This window comes from Stegostoma tigrinum, chromosome 4 (genome assembly GCF_030684315.1).
Source record: "Stegostoma tigrinum isolate sSteTig4 chromosome 4, sSteTig4.hap1, whole genome shotgun sequence".
Taxonomy (NCBI): Eukaryota; Metazoa; Chordata; class Chondrichthyes; order Orectolobiformes; family Stegostomatidae; genus Stegostoma; species Stegostoma tigrinum.
The window spans coordinates 92,326,082-92,343,109 of NC_081357.1; the positions used below are offsets into that span (position 1 = coordinate 92,326,082).

General features: G+C 41.3%; 1 protein-coding gene across 1 annotated transcript in view; it reads left to right on the plus strand.

The window, feature by feature from the left end:
- Nucleotides 1–351: 351 nt before the first annotated feature.
- Nucleotides 352–17,028, plus strand: part of dst (dystonin) — a 528,150-nt gene continuing 511,473 nt past the window's right edge. Inside the window, exon 1 of the mRNA XM_048530258.2 lies at nucleotides 352–513. Coding sequence (XP_048386215.2) covers nucleotides 414–513 — 100 coding nt within the window. The 5' untranslated portion in view covers nucleotides 352–413. The remainder of the gene's footprint in view (nucleotides 514–17,028) is intronic.

The window sequence follows — 17,028 nt, forward strand, 5'->3', positions numbered from 1 at the left end:
ACAACCTTGTGAAGGGGAAGGGCAGTCCGGATCAGGATTTAGATGGTGAAGGGGGTTGTCTGTGCTTCAGCAGAGAGAGTGATGTGCAGCCGGCTGCTGTGGTTTGTGTTGTTAACGGGCGAGGAGCTGGGTGGGGAGAAGCATTGACCAGAGCCGCCGTTATTACTATGCCTCTGTCTCTTCGCCCCACCAACCCTAGTGGCCGGGGGAGGGACGGGAAGGATAAGTGCAGGGAGAACTCGACCGATTGGTGCTGGTGATTTCAGGGCGGTCCTTCGCTCAGTTCGACCCCCACCGGTTCTGCCAAGTTCCCAGCCCTCGGTGTGTCTCCTGTGTGTGTCTGTGTGTCAGTCCTTCCCTGCAAGTTGACGGAGAGCTGTAGAAACACTGCCGGCCGCTCCCTTCCTGCACTCATGGCCGGCTACAGCTCAGGGTTCAGCCCCGCTCCCTACTATTACGCCGATGAGCTGCAGTATCTGCAGGCTTACGAGGACGTGCTGGAGCGGTATAAAGGTAAATCCGCTTTCATGGCTGTAAGCTAACGGTTTCTCCTCTCTCGCTATACTGTTTTCCCCTTTTGGACTGTGTGTTGTCCCGAATGATTGGAGTAACGACAAAATGAAGTGTTTTGTTTCGACCGTGATGTCAAATGTATTTTTGTGCGCCGGAGAGAGAGATCAGAAATATAAATTCGGAGACTGATTTATTTTCATAGTGTTCCACCCTGCCAGTGTCTGGCAGGGTTATTACTTTTTTTATATCGATGTTTCTATAAATAATATCGTGCCCCAGTTTGGCCAAACCTCATCACTCAATTGGATTAGTTTCTGAGATTTGGCCATCACTTGGCCTGTGATGTGTAACACTTGGAGGCTCCTTATAGATAGCATATGAATGGCCTTAATATCTCCTGTCTAATGTGGCACACATACTGTCAGAGAATTGTGTCCCAGCAGCCAGGAATTTGAGCCTGCTGAATCTGAGTGTGTGCGCATCTTTCAAAGAGATACGGATGATTATTCTGCTTCGTCATTGGAGCAATTCTGAAGATAACGGGATGAAATGACTCAACATTTTTTTTGCCTTTTTGAAACTGGAAATTAAATCCGCTAAGCTGTATGGGGTAATGAGGGACACCTTGGTCCCTTAGTGCATTGACGTGCTATCCAGTGCAGAGCAGGGAACAATTAAGGCTCTATTGTAAGTGCGTTGGCTGATTGAGGGCAACATGGAACAAAATCTTACAGCACCGGAGGAGGATATTCAGCTTATCGTACTTCTGCTTATTATTCAAAAGAGTTAACCAATTAGTCCCATTGTACACTCTTTTCCTATAGCCTTGATTTTAGGTTTTCTTCCCTTCAGGTATTCCTCCAGTTTCCTGTTTGAAAGCTGATATTGAATCTAATACCACTGTCCTTTCAGTGTATTCTCAATCATAACTATTGCCATATTTATTTAAGATGAGTATCACCTAGCCTTTTGGTTTCTTAATTTATTTTTAACTTAAATTTCAGTCTTGTGAACTGCTTGAAATTTTCATTTCTTTTCTGGCTTATGTATAAGAAAGGATGCAGGATGTTCACTGTCCGTAAGTACTCTCATCAATTGGCAAGCAAGCTTGTATGTTAGTTTTATTTAATAGAAGGATACTGTTTTACAATTGGAAATGCTCTTTTTATTTTGAAGCATGATTCCTGGCGCGTTGTCACAGAGGAGGTAGTTTCTTTATTTTTTTCCCTTCCTTCTCCCATCTACCACATCCTTGTGTCCAGATTGTATTAGTCCATGAAAGCTGCTGAGTACAGTCTGTCACTGGTAATAGTTCTTTGGTACCTTGACTGAGTGTTCTTCCTATTAGAAGATACCCTTAATTCTGATATGTCATGCTGCCCTGATGTTTGTTCATTGTGTGATGATCATAGATCAGAACCTCTTGTTGACTTCTACTTGCTTCTCAAACTTCACCAATCTCAACCTTGTTGAGGTATGTTTCCTTGGCATCATAGTCCAGATACTTGGTACCTTTACTCATTAAGCCTTCTGAGGAGTGTTAAGTAAACTTTCCATACAATAAACTGGTGAATGGCTCAGTCTTTTCTTGTCAGAGTTGTATTTTGTTAAATAAAGTTGCTATCACTGTATTTTGAATTGTGGGTACCCTTTTCGTTTATTAACCAAGCTTCAGGTTATTTATCCTAATTCTTCTTTATGTAGGTTGGTACCAATTTTTGACAGATAATATTCCTGGGAAGTGCCTTTGAATACTTTACCATCTTAGAAGTGCTATATGAATGAAAAGATTGTAAATTATTAGAATCTGACAATGTTGCACACTGTCTATTAGGGGTGTGTTCACTATTTTAATCCATGTTTTAAGCAGGATTAAACTATAAATGAACAAAATTAGATTTCATCTCAGCTGTTGCATAATGTAACTAGTAGAGAGTCAGCTGTGGAAATAGCAGTTGCTGCACTCTCCAAGGAACAGATTTGAATGATGCATCAGTAGTGGAATCTTGGCTTTTTGTTCTGATGCACTCACCACATTAAGTCTGTTCCTAATGTGTCTTTTCCACTAGAGTTCCAAGATTTATCTTACCCCTTCACACTTAATGTGAATTTGATGTTGCTTTTAAACTTGAATTTTCTAAAATATTCATGCTGCTGCTGCACGATTCAGCTTGAATCTGTAGGTGTTCAGTTAATGGTCCACATTCAGGTGAATCAGTAGGCAAGTATTTAACTTTTAAGAATGATCAGAACAGTTAAAAAAACTTTGAGTATTTATTCTGTTCCTTGCATTGTTCACTGATCAATTGCCATTGTAACTTGAAATGCAACTTATTTTCATTGTGTATGTGTGTGTACTCAATACATGTATTTCTCATTTAAAAAAAAAACACTAATGTTGCTCAATTGCTAAATTAATCTGAATTATCCTAATTTTAGTGTTCATTACATGGAATTAAGTTTTTGGTCTGAAAAATGCTAACAGCTGCAGTAAGCAGCTTCTGTTTAAGGGCTTTGTTTTCTGTTGACTTAGAATTTTTAGATTGGAGCAAGCTGTAGTGGTGTAGAAATTTTAGTGGAAAATTTTGCTTCAAATGATGATTTAATTTTATGTATTTCATTGTGTTCAGTTGTGACTTACTTTATGCAGAATTTTGTGCTGTTCTGTCACGGATGTATTGATAATTTATTTCATGCTGGTCTGTTCACTTATCCTTTCAAAGTACAATCTGCACCAGCAATAATAAGGCAACCAATATGAGTGATGTAGTTTTAATGTGGGGCAATACTTCACATTACAGGGCAAGCTTTGAAGTACAGGTGTTTTCTGAAATTATTACTGAGTTGGATGTTTGGCAGAGCCTGTTTGATTTCTGCAATTGGTTTCTGCATTGGGAAAACCTGTCTGGAAGCTCTGTTCATTGGGTCCTGTAAATACTCTTCACATATAATAATATGGATGATAGTTGACGTTCTAGTTTCATATGGGCATTGTCTCAACACTTTAACTGTTGATTTAACTTACATTTTATATTTTGACTTGTCTTTATTATGCAAACATTATCGGCAGTAACCGGGCTAAATCTAAACCATTTCGAAACCAGAACGCTGAGAGAGTTCCCTGAGTGTGCCCATCTATAGTCGGACACAGGGGTGTGCTTGTGAAATGTCGGGAATGGAGGCTGTCTCAAAACAGGACCATGATGCTCTGTTAAAGCTGTTTTGGAATGCTGGTGCAATGATGTAGTGTAGCTGGACTTCAGCCCACATAGTTTGATTCAGAATTGTGCTTCAGTTATGGACACTTCCACTGTATGCTGGGGCAAGCTAAAACTTTTGGTATTTGGGTTTTAATGCCTGGTGTCCACCCTTTCCACTGCTCATATGTTGGGACAAATCTGCATCTATGCTTTGGTTACTTCCTAGGTTTATTTATTCCAATGCTGTCCTGACCAGCTACCCGTCATTCCACCCTCTGAGCTTGAGGTCCACCGATACTCTATTGCCTTTTATTTTAATTTGCGTTCATCCATCATCCCTCTGCTCACTAACCTCCAATAACTTCAGCCATCAATGCCCCAGTTTTCAAAATTCTCATCCATTGTGTTCAAATCCTTTCATTATCTCCACCTTCCCCTATTTCTAAAATGTCCTCAAGCTTCCCTGTGTTCCTCTGGTTCTGGCCATTTGCCAGGAAATCCCTGATTTCCATTGCTCTACCATTGGACATTGTTCTGTTGGCCACCCAAGATTTAAGCTCTACAATCCCCTTCCGAAATATGTTTGCCTCCCCATCCTTTAGCGTTGCTTCTTTGACAGCTCCCTCTTTGACTCATGCTTTTGGTCTCCTGTACTAATATCTCCCTGTGTGGCTCAATGTCAAATTTGATCTGATTTATACTCCAGTGAAGTCTGCTTTTGAGGATTTCCTATGTTAAAGGTGCTTTGTAATTTTAAGTTAGTTCTGATTATCAGTGTGAGAGCGTCAGCTATGTTGATCAATTTGTAACTTAGGTCCTTGTAAGTTTTAAAAGTCTTGAGATTCAGCTTGGGTGGAACTGACGTTGTAGTAACTGGTGGATTCCCTTGGAATATGCATGTTTCCTGTTGATCACTTGCTTCCAATTAATCTCTTGTTTTTAATATTGAATATAGATTTAATGTCTAAATACAAAAATGTGCAGCTTAGTTTATTGTCTGCTTTTGTGGTTTGGTCACATTCTGTCTTTTGAAAAATGAATGGTTGCCTGTAGTTCAGACATTGTGTGCATTTTCTGCCTTAGTGCCACTGAATGCATCCTGTCACGAGGCTGAAACAGCAAAAATTCCTCAGAAGCTTTTCAAATGTCGCATATGAATCCGCCTCCTCCTGTCATGGCATGACTGAATTTTTTTCATGAGACTAGTTGTATAATGAGCTCCATTTAGAGCATCTTCCTCAAGACTCCTGCCTCCAATGCAGGCGGAAAGTGAAAGCTGTCCAATATATGGAAATAAATGACTTACTGCATAAGCCAAGCTGGGGAACACTGAATTTGTTTGTTCTAGGATGCGCTGTAATATTAAAAATTCTGCACAGCCTCCTTTACTCTCCTCCTCCCTCACCCCAACCATCACCAGGGTCAGCCATGCCTTATTGGGTAGCCTGCTCATTTCTGAAGTCAGGTCATGGGTTTCAGAGGTGCTGACATTCCAACGCAATGCTGACAAAATGCTGCATTATTGGAAGTCCCTTCTTTTAGGAGTGATATGTAACCAGGACTATCTCCTTTCTTGGTTTAGTATTGAAACATTCCAAGACATTTTTCTAAGAGGAGGATGGGAGTCCCACAGAGTAACCTAGTTGATTTTTATCCACACATTAGTGCTCATAAAAATAATGAGATGATTTAGCTGTTTCTGTTAGTGGAGTCTTGCTGTGCACAAATTGCTGATCTGGTACCTGCATTAGAGCTTTACCTACAGTTCAGGAGTGCTTCAACAGATGTAAAATGCCTCAGGCCATCCTGAAATTGTGGAAAGCATGGTTTAAAAAATGCAGCTATTTCTCTTCGAACCTGTTAAATCTTGCAATACACTTAATGTATTATATCAGAAGATAGCTTTTTTTTCCAACTGAATGTGAACATCACTAAGTGACCAAACATTACCTTTATATTCAGTCACTATTATTACCAAACAAACATGTGCAAACCACTGTGGAAGTTGATTGCTCTTGCTGTTTAAGGTTAAAGAAAAGGTCTTTGCAAAGTCTATGTAGAAGGATTACAAGAGTATCAGGATATTAGGACCATTCCTACTGTCAGTGTCATCCTTACCCTTGAGTTTCTGTGTCTTGTTTCTACCTTCTATCATGTTGCCAAATCTATTTGAATTACTTACAGCCTTCTTCCCTCCCATATTTCTAGATAAAATAATTTCTGATACAATAGAAAAGTACATACTACAAATTCTGGAAATCTGAAATAAGAACAAAAAAGCTGGAGAAACAAACCCAGGTCTGGTAGCATCTGCGGTGAGAGAAACAAAGTTAATGTCATAAATTTGATCTGACTCTTATTCCCATATGACTTGAAACAATATCTAGCTTGTCTGACTCCAAGTTCCTCCCAAGTACTTGTTGCTGCTGGATTTGAGTATAGCCCACCTCTCCTGGGCAGATTTGTTTTATTCTGAAAGTGTTGCGATATTATGATGAAACTAAAGTTGTTGTTTTCATGTTAGATTTTTGGGCATGCTTTTCTGCACCTAATGGTTAGAAGAAACTGCTGTGGTTGAATAAGTGAAGGTGGAATAAAATGAGGGCTGTTCCCTTATCCTGACAGGAGAAGGACAGACCTTTGAGGTGGAAGTAAGATCAGGGACTCAGAGCAATACTCTGAAATTGTTAGAGAGGATGTTATTTTTGTGGCTGAGTGGAAGCATTATTTGAGAGCTTGACACACTGAGTTGTGGGAAAAGCAATCGCAGATTTGGGAAGTGGCAAAATGTTCACTGGTTTTGCTAGGGGAGTTTGCACTGGGGCACAAGTTTGTAACGGTAGAAAGGTTGTGGGTTTTTTATGGAGTGAGGTGGTTAGAAGTGATTTTGAAAAGTAGGAAGACCATAATGGAAGCGAAGGAATATTTACAACATCATCTGTAATGTGGGCCAGTAAAGGATGTTAGGTGATCAGTTATATAATGGGAATAGGGTCAGGAGAGCAGGAGATGGACTTCATTAAAAATTAAACTGGGTGAGAGACAGCATAGGTGGAGATGAGAGAGCAATTGAAAAACGATGGAGGCATAGATTTGAGACCCTGGGGAAAGTTAAGCTTGATGAAGAGAAATGTTGCATCACTTTCAGGTGAATGGATGATTCACTGTGGGTTAACACAGTGACACAGTGGTTTGCACTGCTGTTTCACAGAGCCAGGGACTCTGGTTTGATTCCAGCGTCGGGTGAGTGATTGCACATGCTCCCAGTATCTGCATGGGTTTCCGCTGGGTGCTCTAATTTCCTCCCACAGTTCAAAAATATGCAGATTAGCTGCATTGGCCATGCTAAATTGTCCTATAACATGCAAGCTAGGTGGATTGGCTATGATAAACGTGGGGTTATGGGGACAGGGTAGGAGAATGGGTCTGGGTCAGATGCTGTTTGGCAGGTTGATGCAGACTCGATGGGATGAATGGCCTCTACCTGCACTGTATTAATTCTATGATCTCAGCCTGTGCACTCCTTATATTTGTGGCTGGTGAGGCTGGGTGGACAAGAGAAATGTGTTCAATAAAATTATTGGGGCATCTTGGGTTAGTAAATCTGCAAAAATGATAATGTAAGCTGTTTTCATTGCTCTGGCAGAGTTGATCAGCCCAAGCTCATGTGATCTGTAAATTCTAGTTAAAGCTTATACCACTATTAGTTGTGGTTGATTTTGTTTTCAGCCTGGAGATTTGTAAAGAGACTTGTGTCTTTCAGTTCCCATTCGGATAAGTGGTATCATAATGTCAAGGTCTCTTCATACAGACAACTTGTGCAAATAGTTGATGGGATTGATGATGATTACTATTCTGGGCATACAGTGTGGCCTAGGAGGGCAAGAGCTTGGGCTAAGTTTCATCCAAGCAAGTTCAATGCAAAATATCACATACTCCATTTTCTACATCTCCTTAGCCTAAGGCCGTTAGAAATTTCATGTCCATAAAAGGTTTCAGTTTATTCTTGCAATGTTTATGGAGACACAAGTCTGTCTCCATGTTGGTGGTCCTGAATTTAAATATTTCCCTGTGATTCTCAATCTGCAGAATTTTGATACAAGTAAGCACTTTGTTGTGCTGGTTGACTGTCACTGTGTGTTCTGAAATCCAACACACTGCATTGGGTTGAGTGGTAGCTGTTATTACTCTGCTTCCTCAAAGTTATAAGCCCTTCAGAGCATTGTGATGATTTTTCTGTTTCCTACAGATGCCTGACAGGGAGGTAGGCAACTGCTGTTTAACGTTTCACATAAGTGCTTCCGACAAACTGACCAAGCTGAGTTAAGATAATAAAATGTGAGGCTGGATGAACACAGCAGGCCAAGCAGCATCTCAGGAGCACAAAAGCTGACGTTTCGGGCCTAGACCCTTCATCAGAGAGGGGGATGGGGAGAGGGAGCTGGAATAAATAGGGAGAGAGGGGGAGGCGGACCGAAGATGGAGAGTAAAGAAGATAGGTGGAGAGAGTATAGGTGGGGAGGTAGGGAGGGGATAGGTCAGTCCAGGGAAGACGGACAGGTCAAGGAGGTGGGATGAGGTTAGTAGGTAGCTGGGGGTGCGGCTTGGTGTGGGAGGAAGGGATGGGTGAGAGGAAGAACCGGTTAGGGAGGCAGAGACAGGTTGGACTGGTTTTGGGATGCAGTGGGTAGGGGGGAAGAGCTGGGCTGGTTGTGTGGTGCAGTGGGGGGAGGGGAGATTTTGAAACTGGTGAAGTCCACATTGATACCGTATGGCTGCAGGGTTCCCAGGCGGAATATGAGTTGCTGTTCCTGCAACCTTCGGGTGGCATCATTGTGGCAGTGCAGGAGGCCCATGATGGACATGTCATCTAGAGAATGGGAGGGGGAGTGGAAATGGTTTGCGACTGGGAGGTGCAGTTGTTTGTTGCGAACTGAGCGGAGGTGTTCTGCAAAGCGGTCTCCAAGCCTCCGCTTGGTTTCCCCAATGTAGAGGAAGCCGCACCGGGTACAATGGATGCAGTATACCACATTGGCAGATGTGCAGGTGAACCTCTGCTTAATGTGGAATGTCATCTTAGGGCCTGGGATAGGGGTGAGGGAGGAGGTGTGGGGACAAGTGTAGCATTTCCTGCGGTTGCAAGGGAAGGTGCCGGGTGTGGTGGGGTTGGAGGGCAGTGTGAAGCGAACAAGGGAGTCACGGAGAGAGTGGTCTCTCCGGAAAGCAGACAGGGGAGGGGATGGAAAAATGTCTTGGGTGGTGGGGTCGGATTGTAAATGGCGGAAGTGTCGGAGGATGATGCGTTGTATCCGGAGGTTGGTAGGGTGGTGTGTGAGAACGAGGGGGATCCTCTTAGGACGGTTGTGGCGGGGGGCGGGGTGTGAGGGATGTGTTGCGGGAAATACGGGAGACGCGGTCAAGGGCGTTCTCGATCACTGTGGGGGGAAAGTTGCGGTCCTTAAAGAACTTGGACATCTGGGATGTGCGGGAGTGGAATATCTTATCGTGGGAGCAGATGCGGCGGAGGCGGAGGAATTGGGAATAGGGGATGGAATTTTTGCAGGAGGGTGGGTGGGAGGAGGTGTATTCTAGGTAGCTGTGGGAGTCGGTGGGCTTGAAATGGACATCAGTTACAAGCTGGTTGCCTGAGATGGAGACTGAGAGGTCCAGGAAGGTGAGGGATGTGCTGGAGATGGCCCAGGTGAACTGAAGGTTGGGGTGGAAGGTGTTGGTGAAATGGATGAACTGTTCGAGCTCCTCTGGGGAGCAAGAGGCGGCGCCGATACAGTCATCAATGTACCGGAGGAAGAGGTGGGGTTTGGGGCCTGTGTAGGTGCGGAAGAGGGACTGTTCCACGTAACCTACAAAGAGGCAGGCATAGCTGGGGCCCATGCGGGTGCCCATGGCTGAGTTAAATAGTGTTTGTACTGGATACTGGACAATCTGCATTTGTGTATCTAATTTCTGATTTGTTGCTTATCTTTTTAATTTGCTTTTCCCATGCAGGTTTTTCTGTTTCTTTCTTTTTCTTTCTTCTTCCCTATACTTGCTTGTAAACTCACATGCCCTTTCCTCTTCATTCTTTCTTTTTTCTCACAATTTCCCCTTTTATCTTCTTGCTTTTACTTTCTCCTCTCTTTATTAATGTTGTATTGCTTGTAGTTTCTACTTTTTTTCTTCTTTCGTTGCTCCAACATTACTAGTAAACAAATATATTGTAGTAGAATTTACACAATAATGTCACCATAAATCAGCACCAAGAATCAGGGAATGTGAATTGAGTTAGGCCTAAAACCATGCATGTTTATGTTTTCCACTAATTTTCAGTTGGTTTAAGATTTAAGTTGCCTGATTGCACCCATAGTGGAAAGTCTAGCCCACTCCGACTTTAATCGAGTTTGATGTTTGGCAGAAGTGCCAAAATTTGCTTTTCTCAGCAATGCTTTCTTCAACAGTTTTGATTTTGAGAAACCCATTATTTTCTTCACTGTTTCCTTACATTTCTCCACCCTTACTATTTCTTTTCATCTGTGGCAGTAACCTACACATGAGGATTGGTAACCAAACCCATTTTATTGTTGACAAATCTGCCACTAGCAGCATTGATGTAACATAAGACAGTTTAATACAATTTACTGGGTGGTGCAAAAACTGCAGTGGTTTATACAGGTATGAAGTTCTATTATTTTTGAATGATATATGACTGCTCCCAAATGAATTTTGTTACAGAATTTGTTCAAATGCAAATCATTCTTCTATTTTTCTATATTTCTTTTAAGAAGCACCATCTTTACTCTTTATAAACAGTTCTGTTACTTTGAGGTGATTGGCTTTAATTGCATTTACCTTTCACCATAATGGTCTCTATCCTCCAATTTTATTTCCTACCATGTCTTCCTGGTGTTTTTAGGACCTTGCATTTCCACAACATCTTTCACATTCTCAACGTAACCAAAAGCCGTCGACAGCCAACTGAATCACAATAGTCAACTTATACGCTGCGAGGACAAAAACAGTTGATAATGTCCAGATGGTGGCTGCAGTGTATGGATCTGATGAGTGGGTGAGATGTGTTGATTTTGATTGAGGAATACATAGTGGCTAGCACACTGGGGAAGTTTTTGCCTGCTGCTTTTTTTAAACAAAATTTTTTATTCATTCATGGAATGTGGATGTCATTAGCTGGGCTGGCGTTTCTTGCCTATCCTTAACAATCTTTGAGAAAAGGTTGATACCTTCATGAACCGCTGTAGCCCAGGTGATGCAGGTACCTGTACAATGCTGTTCCTTGGAGGGAAGGGCTAGAGGAAATGTATTTTAAGTCAGAAACAACGAAGGATTTGTGGTAGAGATCTAAGTCTGGCTGGCTTGTGACTTGGGGAGAATTTGCAGGTGATGATATTCCTTTCTCTTGTCCTTTTAGTTGGCAGAGGTCATAGATTTGAAGGTGTGATCGAAGGAGTTTTAGTTAATCTTGCTGTATGTGTTGTAGTTAGTACACATTGCTACCGTGTCCATTGTAAAGTGAATGCAAATATTAAGATGGTGGATGGGATGCCAGTCAAGGGTGTTACTTTGTGAGGCTGATGTTAAGCTTCTTGAGTGTTTTTGAAGCTGCACTCACCCAGAGAAATGGAGAGCTATCCATCACATGCCTGATTTGTGCTTTGCAGATGCTGGGCAGACTTTGAGGAGTCAGGACGTGATTTACTCACTGCAGTATTCCTAGCCTCCGATTTGCTCTTGGAGCCACTATATTTACGTGTCCGGTCCGGTTCAGTTACTGGCAGGTGGTAAACCCAGGACGTTATTTTGGTTTCAGGGATGGAAAATCATTGAATGTTAAACAAAGATAGTTGATCCTCTCTTGTTCAAAGTGCTCACTGCCTGGAACTTGTGTGACATGAATTTTTACTTGCTATTTGCTTTATTCACATCTTGCATGTAGAAATTTACTGCATATAAGAAGGCTATTCAGCCCATCTTGTACATGTCAGTTGACAAAAATCTGACAGTCGTCTTTTTTGAACAGCTTGTGTTTTTGTAACTAATCCTTTTCTAAACAATTGCTGGTAAAATGCTGAAGTGAAAAGTGGAATGTGCAAGTTAATTTTTAGTCATTTGCTTTCTTGGTGACTTGTGGCTGTTAAAATGACCATGCAGAGCATTTGGCTGTGTAATACAAAGAATTTCTACTAAGAGGAGGAATTGTTCACTAATTCTGGGGTGCTTTTGGACCATTCTTCTCTGTTAATTTTAAGCTGTATGTGCAAAAGTCATTCCTACCCGCATAAATGGACAAATAATTTATAAAGGAATTTGCTCAAACTTAATAACTTGAGGGGAGACAAAAGAATATGATCCATGTTTGATGTCAAGGAGATGTGGTGTTCATCATGGTAAGGTAGATCTGACCCCTCAGTATGAATATTGGTGGTTGATTAAATTGCCGGATGTTTTTCTCCAGGTTTTCAAAACGTGATCTAGTTTCATTACAGATCAGACACTAATGCACCAGAGTAACCCATTTCTTCCGGCCACAATTCCAATCTTTCACTTTCACTGCACTGCGTATTTTGATGATCTATATCAAATGACCTTTTCCATTGAGTGTTCTGTTACACACAGGCCAATATAAATCTCAGAACAGTAATATATTGATTTGAACCTGTTTGTAAGTGTATGTGTGTGAAAACTAATGATTGTGGCTCATTTAGAATTGACATATGATAATAGTTATTACTGTTTGAGCACATCCTTTCGGTGGGTCCATGAAGGTCTGTTCTACCGTCTCATCCTGTAATTTAGTCATAAAAACTTAGAGACGTGCATGTTGGAGATATTCATTTATCTATCTATTTGTTTATTTGGAATGTCTTTGTTTTGGATGCTTCCTGGAGTTTGAGTTATTCTTACTCCGGGAACTGTGTTATCAGTAACATTCAAACTATATCAAAAAATCTGGCCATTCAGCTCTGCTGGTCCATTTCAGGCATTAAGCTCCAAAAACCTGCATCCACCTTCCTTCATCTCTCTTTCTCTCTATTATCATTTACTCCTTTCTTGTTCAATTAGCTTCCCCCAAAGTGCAACAATTCAGTTTGCATGAGCTATTGCTGGTGATAGCATATCAGAACTTTGTCACACTCTGTGGGCAGAGGGCTTTCTTTTGAGTAATAATAAGTTTATTGCTGAGTTTCTTGTCTTGATTGGATTTGTATCAGATTTTATTTGTGTGGTTGCAAATGGGCATTCTTGGAGATACAACCTTAGATCAACAAAAGATAAGTATTTGCAAAAAATATGTAGCCTCCAGGTGGTAACCTTGTCTGAAGAGTTCCAAGAACAGGTCCAGTGTGTGAAGTTCTTGCCAAGGAGTGTTTTGTGCAGAGTGTTTGGAGTGCGATACTATTACGAGCCTTGTTGCATCCTGGTGGTCTTTGTTGAATGAAAGAAGAATTTGTGTTTCTACAGTGCCTTTTATAATTCTTCATTGCTAACTAACCACATTTTTGAAGTGTATTTTCTGTTGTAATCCCAGAAAAGTGGCAGGTAGTTTACGCACAGCAAACATTCAGGAGCAGTGGTATGACAATGACCAAGCAATCTGCTTGTGATGTTGGTGAAGGGATAAATATTGACTGGGACACTGGGAAGAACATCCTTGCTCTTGTTCAAAATAAAGTTACAGAATGTGTTTTAATGTGCATTCCCCTCTATAATGGGAATTCAATCTGTGGCGTTCTGACTGCATGCAATGAGTGCCGCTTACTGACTACAGCTGACATGAGGACTGTTAATGTTTGAAGAGATTTTTTAACGTCCAGTGACCAACTGAAAGAAGTGATGCTGTGCGGTTCCATTGTTTAAAACAAATTATTTTCTCTTTACGAGAAAGCAGTAAAGCATATGCTATTAGGTACAGAATACATAACACAGGACAGTAAGCATAATACAATGCAATCACACATACTTTAGGCCAAATTTTCAATTGAACATTCCCTCTTCCTTATGACTCCACTTCTCCCTCAAAAAAGTCTTTTGACCATTTATCAGGCTTCTGAAGATTCCTTCAATTTCTTCAGTGGGGTTCCCTGATCTGTGAGCTGGAGTGATGTTGATCAGTGTTGTTTAAGCAATCATTCACCTCAAAGAATGAAAGAGGCAGAGGGAATACCTTTAATACTGAGGTAAATGGTTTCTTGATTAACAAGGGAACCAAATGTTATGGGAGATAGACTTTGAATCAGCAAAGGAATCAGGGTAATCGAATAAGGTAGGGAAGTGAAGTCGAGGCCATAATCAAATTGCCCATGATTTGACCGAATGATGGAGCAGATTGAGGGGCTGGATGGATACTCTTGCTTCTGATTGGCTATGGAGTAAATGTAAACAAGCAAATCAGAAAGCAAAAAGCACTGAAATCGCTTTTAAAAACAGAATTTTATGTGTAAGACAAAAATTAGGGCATATGCATGGAATGGGTCTAGAAGCTGAATTATGAAGAACAAATTTTAAAACAAAATGAATTCTTCAAAAGAACTAATTTTTAAAAAAAATGTCAAATAATCATAACTGCAAAATTTTACAACATTCCACGTTAATCTGAGGACACTACCCTGAGGAACTCTTGCAGAGATGTCCTGGAGTTGAGATGATTGATCTCTAATAACTACAGCCATCTTCCTTTGTGCCAGGTATGACTGCAACCACCAGAGAGTTGCTCCCTGATACCCATTGATTCCAGTTTTGCTAGGACTCCTTGATGCCACACTCAGTCAAGTCATTTCTTGACGTCAAGGGCTGTCACTCTCTCCTCACCTCTGGAATTCAGGTTTTTTATCACTATTTCAACCAAGGCTGTAATGAAGTCAGGAGCTGAATGGCCCTGTCAGAACCCAAACATCACTCAGCAGGTAAACAGAAAGAACGTGGATGCTGGAAATCAAAAACAAAAACAGAAATTGTAGGAAAAGCTTGGCAGGTCTGGCAGCATTTGTGGAGAGATATCAGAGTTAATGTTTTGATTCAGTGATCATTCTTCAGAGCAGGTGCTTCAGACCTGCTGGGTTTTTCCAGCAATTTCATGAGCAGTGACTTTTTCACACACAAGGTGGTGTATATATGGAATGAGCTGCCAGAGGAATTGGTAGAGGCATTTGAAACTACAACATCTAAAAGCCACTGGATGCGTATGGAAATAGGAAGGACTTAGAGGGATATGGTCCAAAAATGACAAATGGGGCTAGGTCAAAATGGGATATCTGGTCGGTGCAGATGAGTTGGACTTGATGGTTCGTGGTAATCAACGGTATGTGGAAGTTTCCTTGCCTACGTTTAACCTGAAGCCATGAGACTTTATGGGGTCTGGATTTAATGTTGATGACTCCCAGGCCAACTGCCTCCTGACTTTATACCACAGTGCTACCACCTCTGCTGAGTCTGTCCTAATGGTAGCACAGGACATATCCAGAGATGGTGAAGGTGGTGCCCGGGAGATTGTAAAGTATGATTCCACGAGTATGGCTATGTCAGGCTGTTGCTTTTCTCATCTCCGAGACAGTTCTCCCAATTTTGGCGCTAACTCCCAGATGTTAGTAAGGAGGACTTTGCAGCGTCAACAGGGCTGTTTCTAACTTTATCTTTTCCAGTGCAAAGATCAATGCCAAGTGGAGCATAGCTTTCATTTCTTTATTGAGACTTCATTGCAGTTGATACAACTGAATGGCTGGCTTGCTTAGCCATTTCAAAAGGCATTTGAGAGTCGACCATAATGTTGTGGGCCTGGAGTCACATGTAGGCCAGACCAGGGGAGGATTTGGGGAGTTACAATGGAGTTTGCTTTCCAACATTTCATGTCTGTCTTTTTGTTGAACATGCAATCTTTTTACCATGAAATGTTGGACACAGCCATTTACCCACAGATTTGCTTGTCGTTTGAAGTTGATGTTTGATTCTACTAAACAACAAAGGAGCATTTGTACTCCAATCCAGCCTCTTCCCATTCTGTCTACCTTGTCTTATCCTTTTCACATAACCTTCTATATCCTTTTCTGTCATGTTTACTGGGATTTCCTCTTGACAACATTGAAGCTGTATCTCTCAACCATTTGTTGCAGTAGAGTTCCATTTTGTAAACACTCTGAACAGAAACAATTTCTCCCATTTCTTTCCAATATTTGTTTGTAACAACTCTATTTATGGTCACTTGTTTTAGAGTGTCTAGATATATGCTATCCAACCCATAATTTTAGGGTCCTTGAATTAGGTCCTGTCTAAGCCTTTCATTCTAAGAGAATGATGTAATTATGTTCCTGCAGTTACTTGCTAGGCCTGAATTAATCTCCCTTAACAAACACAATGATGCTGTACTGGTTGTTTTCATCGTGTTTGAACCAAGATGGTTAACATTTTTGGAATACCAACTGCTGAAATGTATTTTTAGATTTTTCAGTCGCTGGCTGATCCATTAACGGAAATTAAAATCGAATTGACTGAGAAGAGTGTTGACTTGATTACAGTGAAGAGGTCTGAGATTTTAGGAATGACTAATATGTCCAACTGTACATGACCCCATCAGGATTTGTAACTAAACTCGCCGTCCTAGAATTTCAACTGTTGACTGCATGTAGAATTCTTCCTTTTCTTTTGTTGTATAATGCTACTTCTATAATATGTCGGTGGTATCTTTAGGTGGGCTGCTGAAGGGTTTTAGTGCATTAACCTTAAGATTTTTTTGCATAAGTGACCCGCAAACAGTATCCACAAAAGTAAACCTTAAGGTTTGTAAAAAAGATCATTTTTGGGGGGGTGGGTTTGAGGGTGGTGTGATCTTCACAGGCTAGGCCAGCATCTACTGACCATCACTAATACTGAGTCCTTTTGGTCATTTTATTTTTTTAAATAAATTTTTAGGCTTCCTTTTTTTTCCTGCATTTCCTCCTTCACCTCCTTCCTATATATACACCCTCCAAAAATAAGAAAAATACGAACCATAGAAATGCTGTGGTTGCAAGAGCAGGCCAGAGACTCGGTACCCTGCAAAGATTAACTCACCACCTGACTCCCCAAGGCCTGCCCACCATGTCTAATGCACAAGTCAGCGGTGTGATGAAACACTCTCCATTTGCCTAGCTTCCCCACTCTCTGCAAGCTTGACACTGTCCAGGACAAAGCAGCCCACTTGATTGACACCACATCCACAAACATTCATTCCCTCCATCACTAATGCTCAGTCGCAACTGCGTGTACATGACAACCTTCAAGTTCTTCCTCTAAGACAGTCACCTTCCCGACTCGGAAATATATTTTGCCA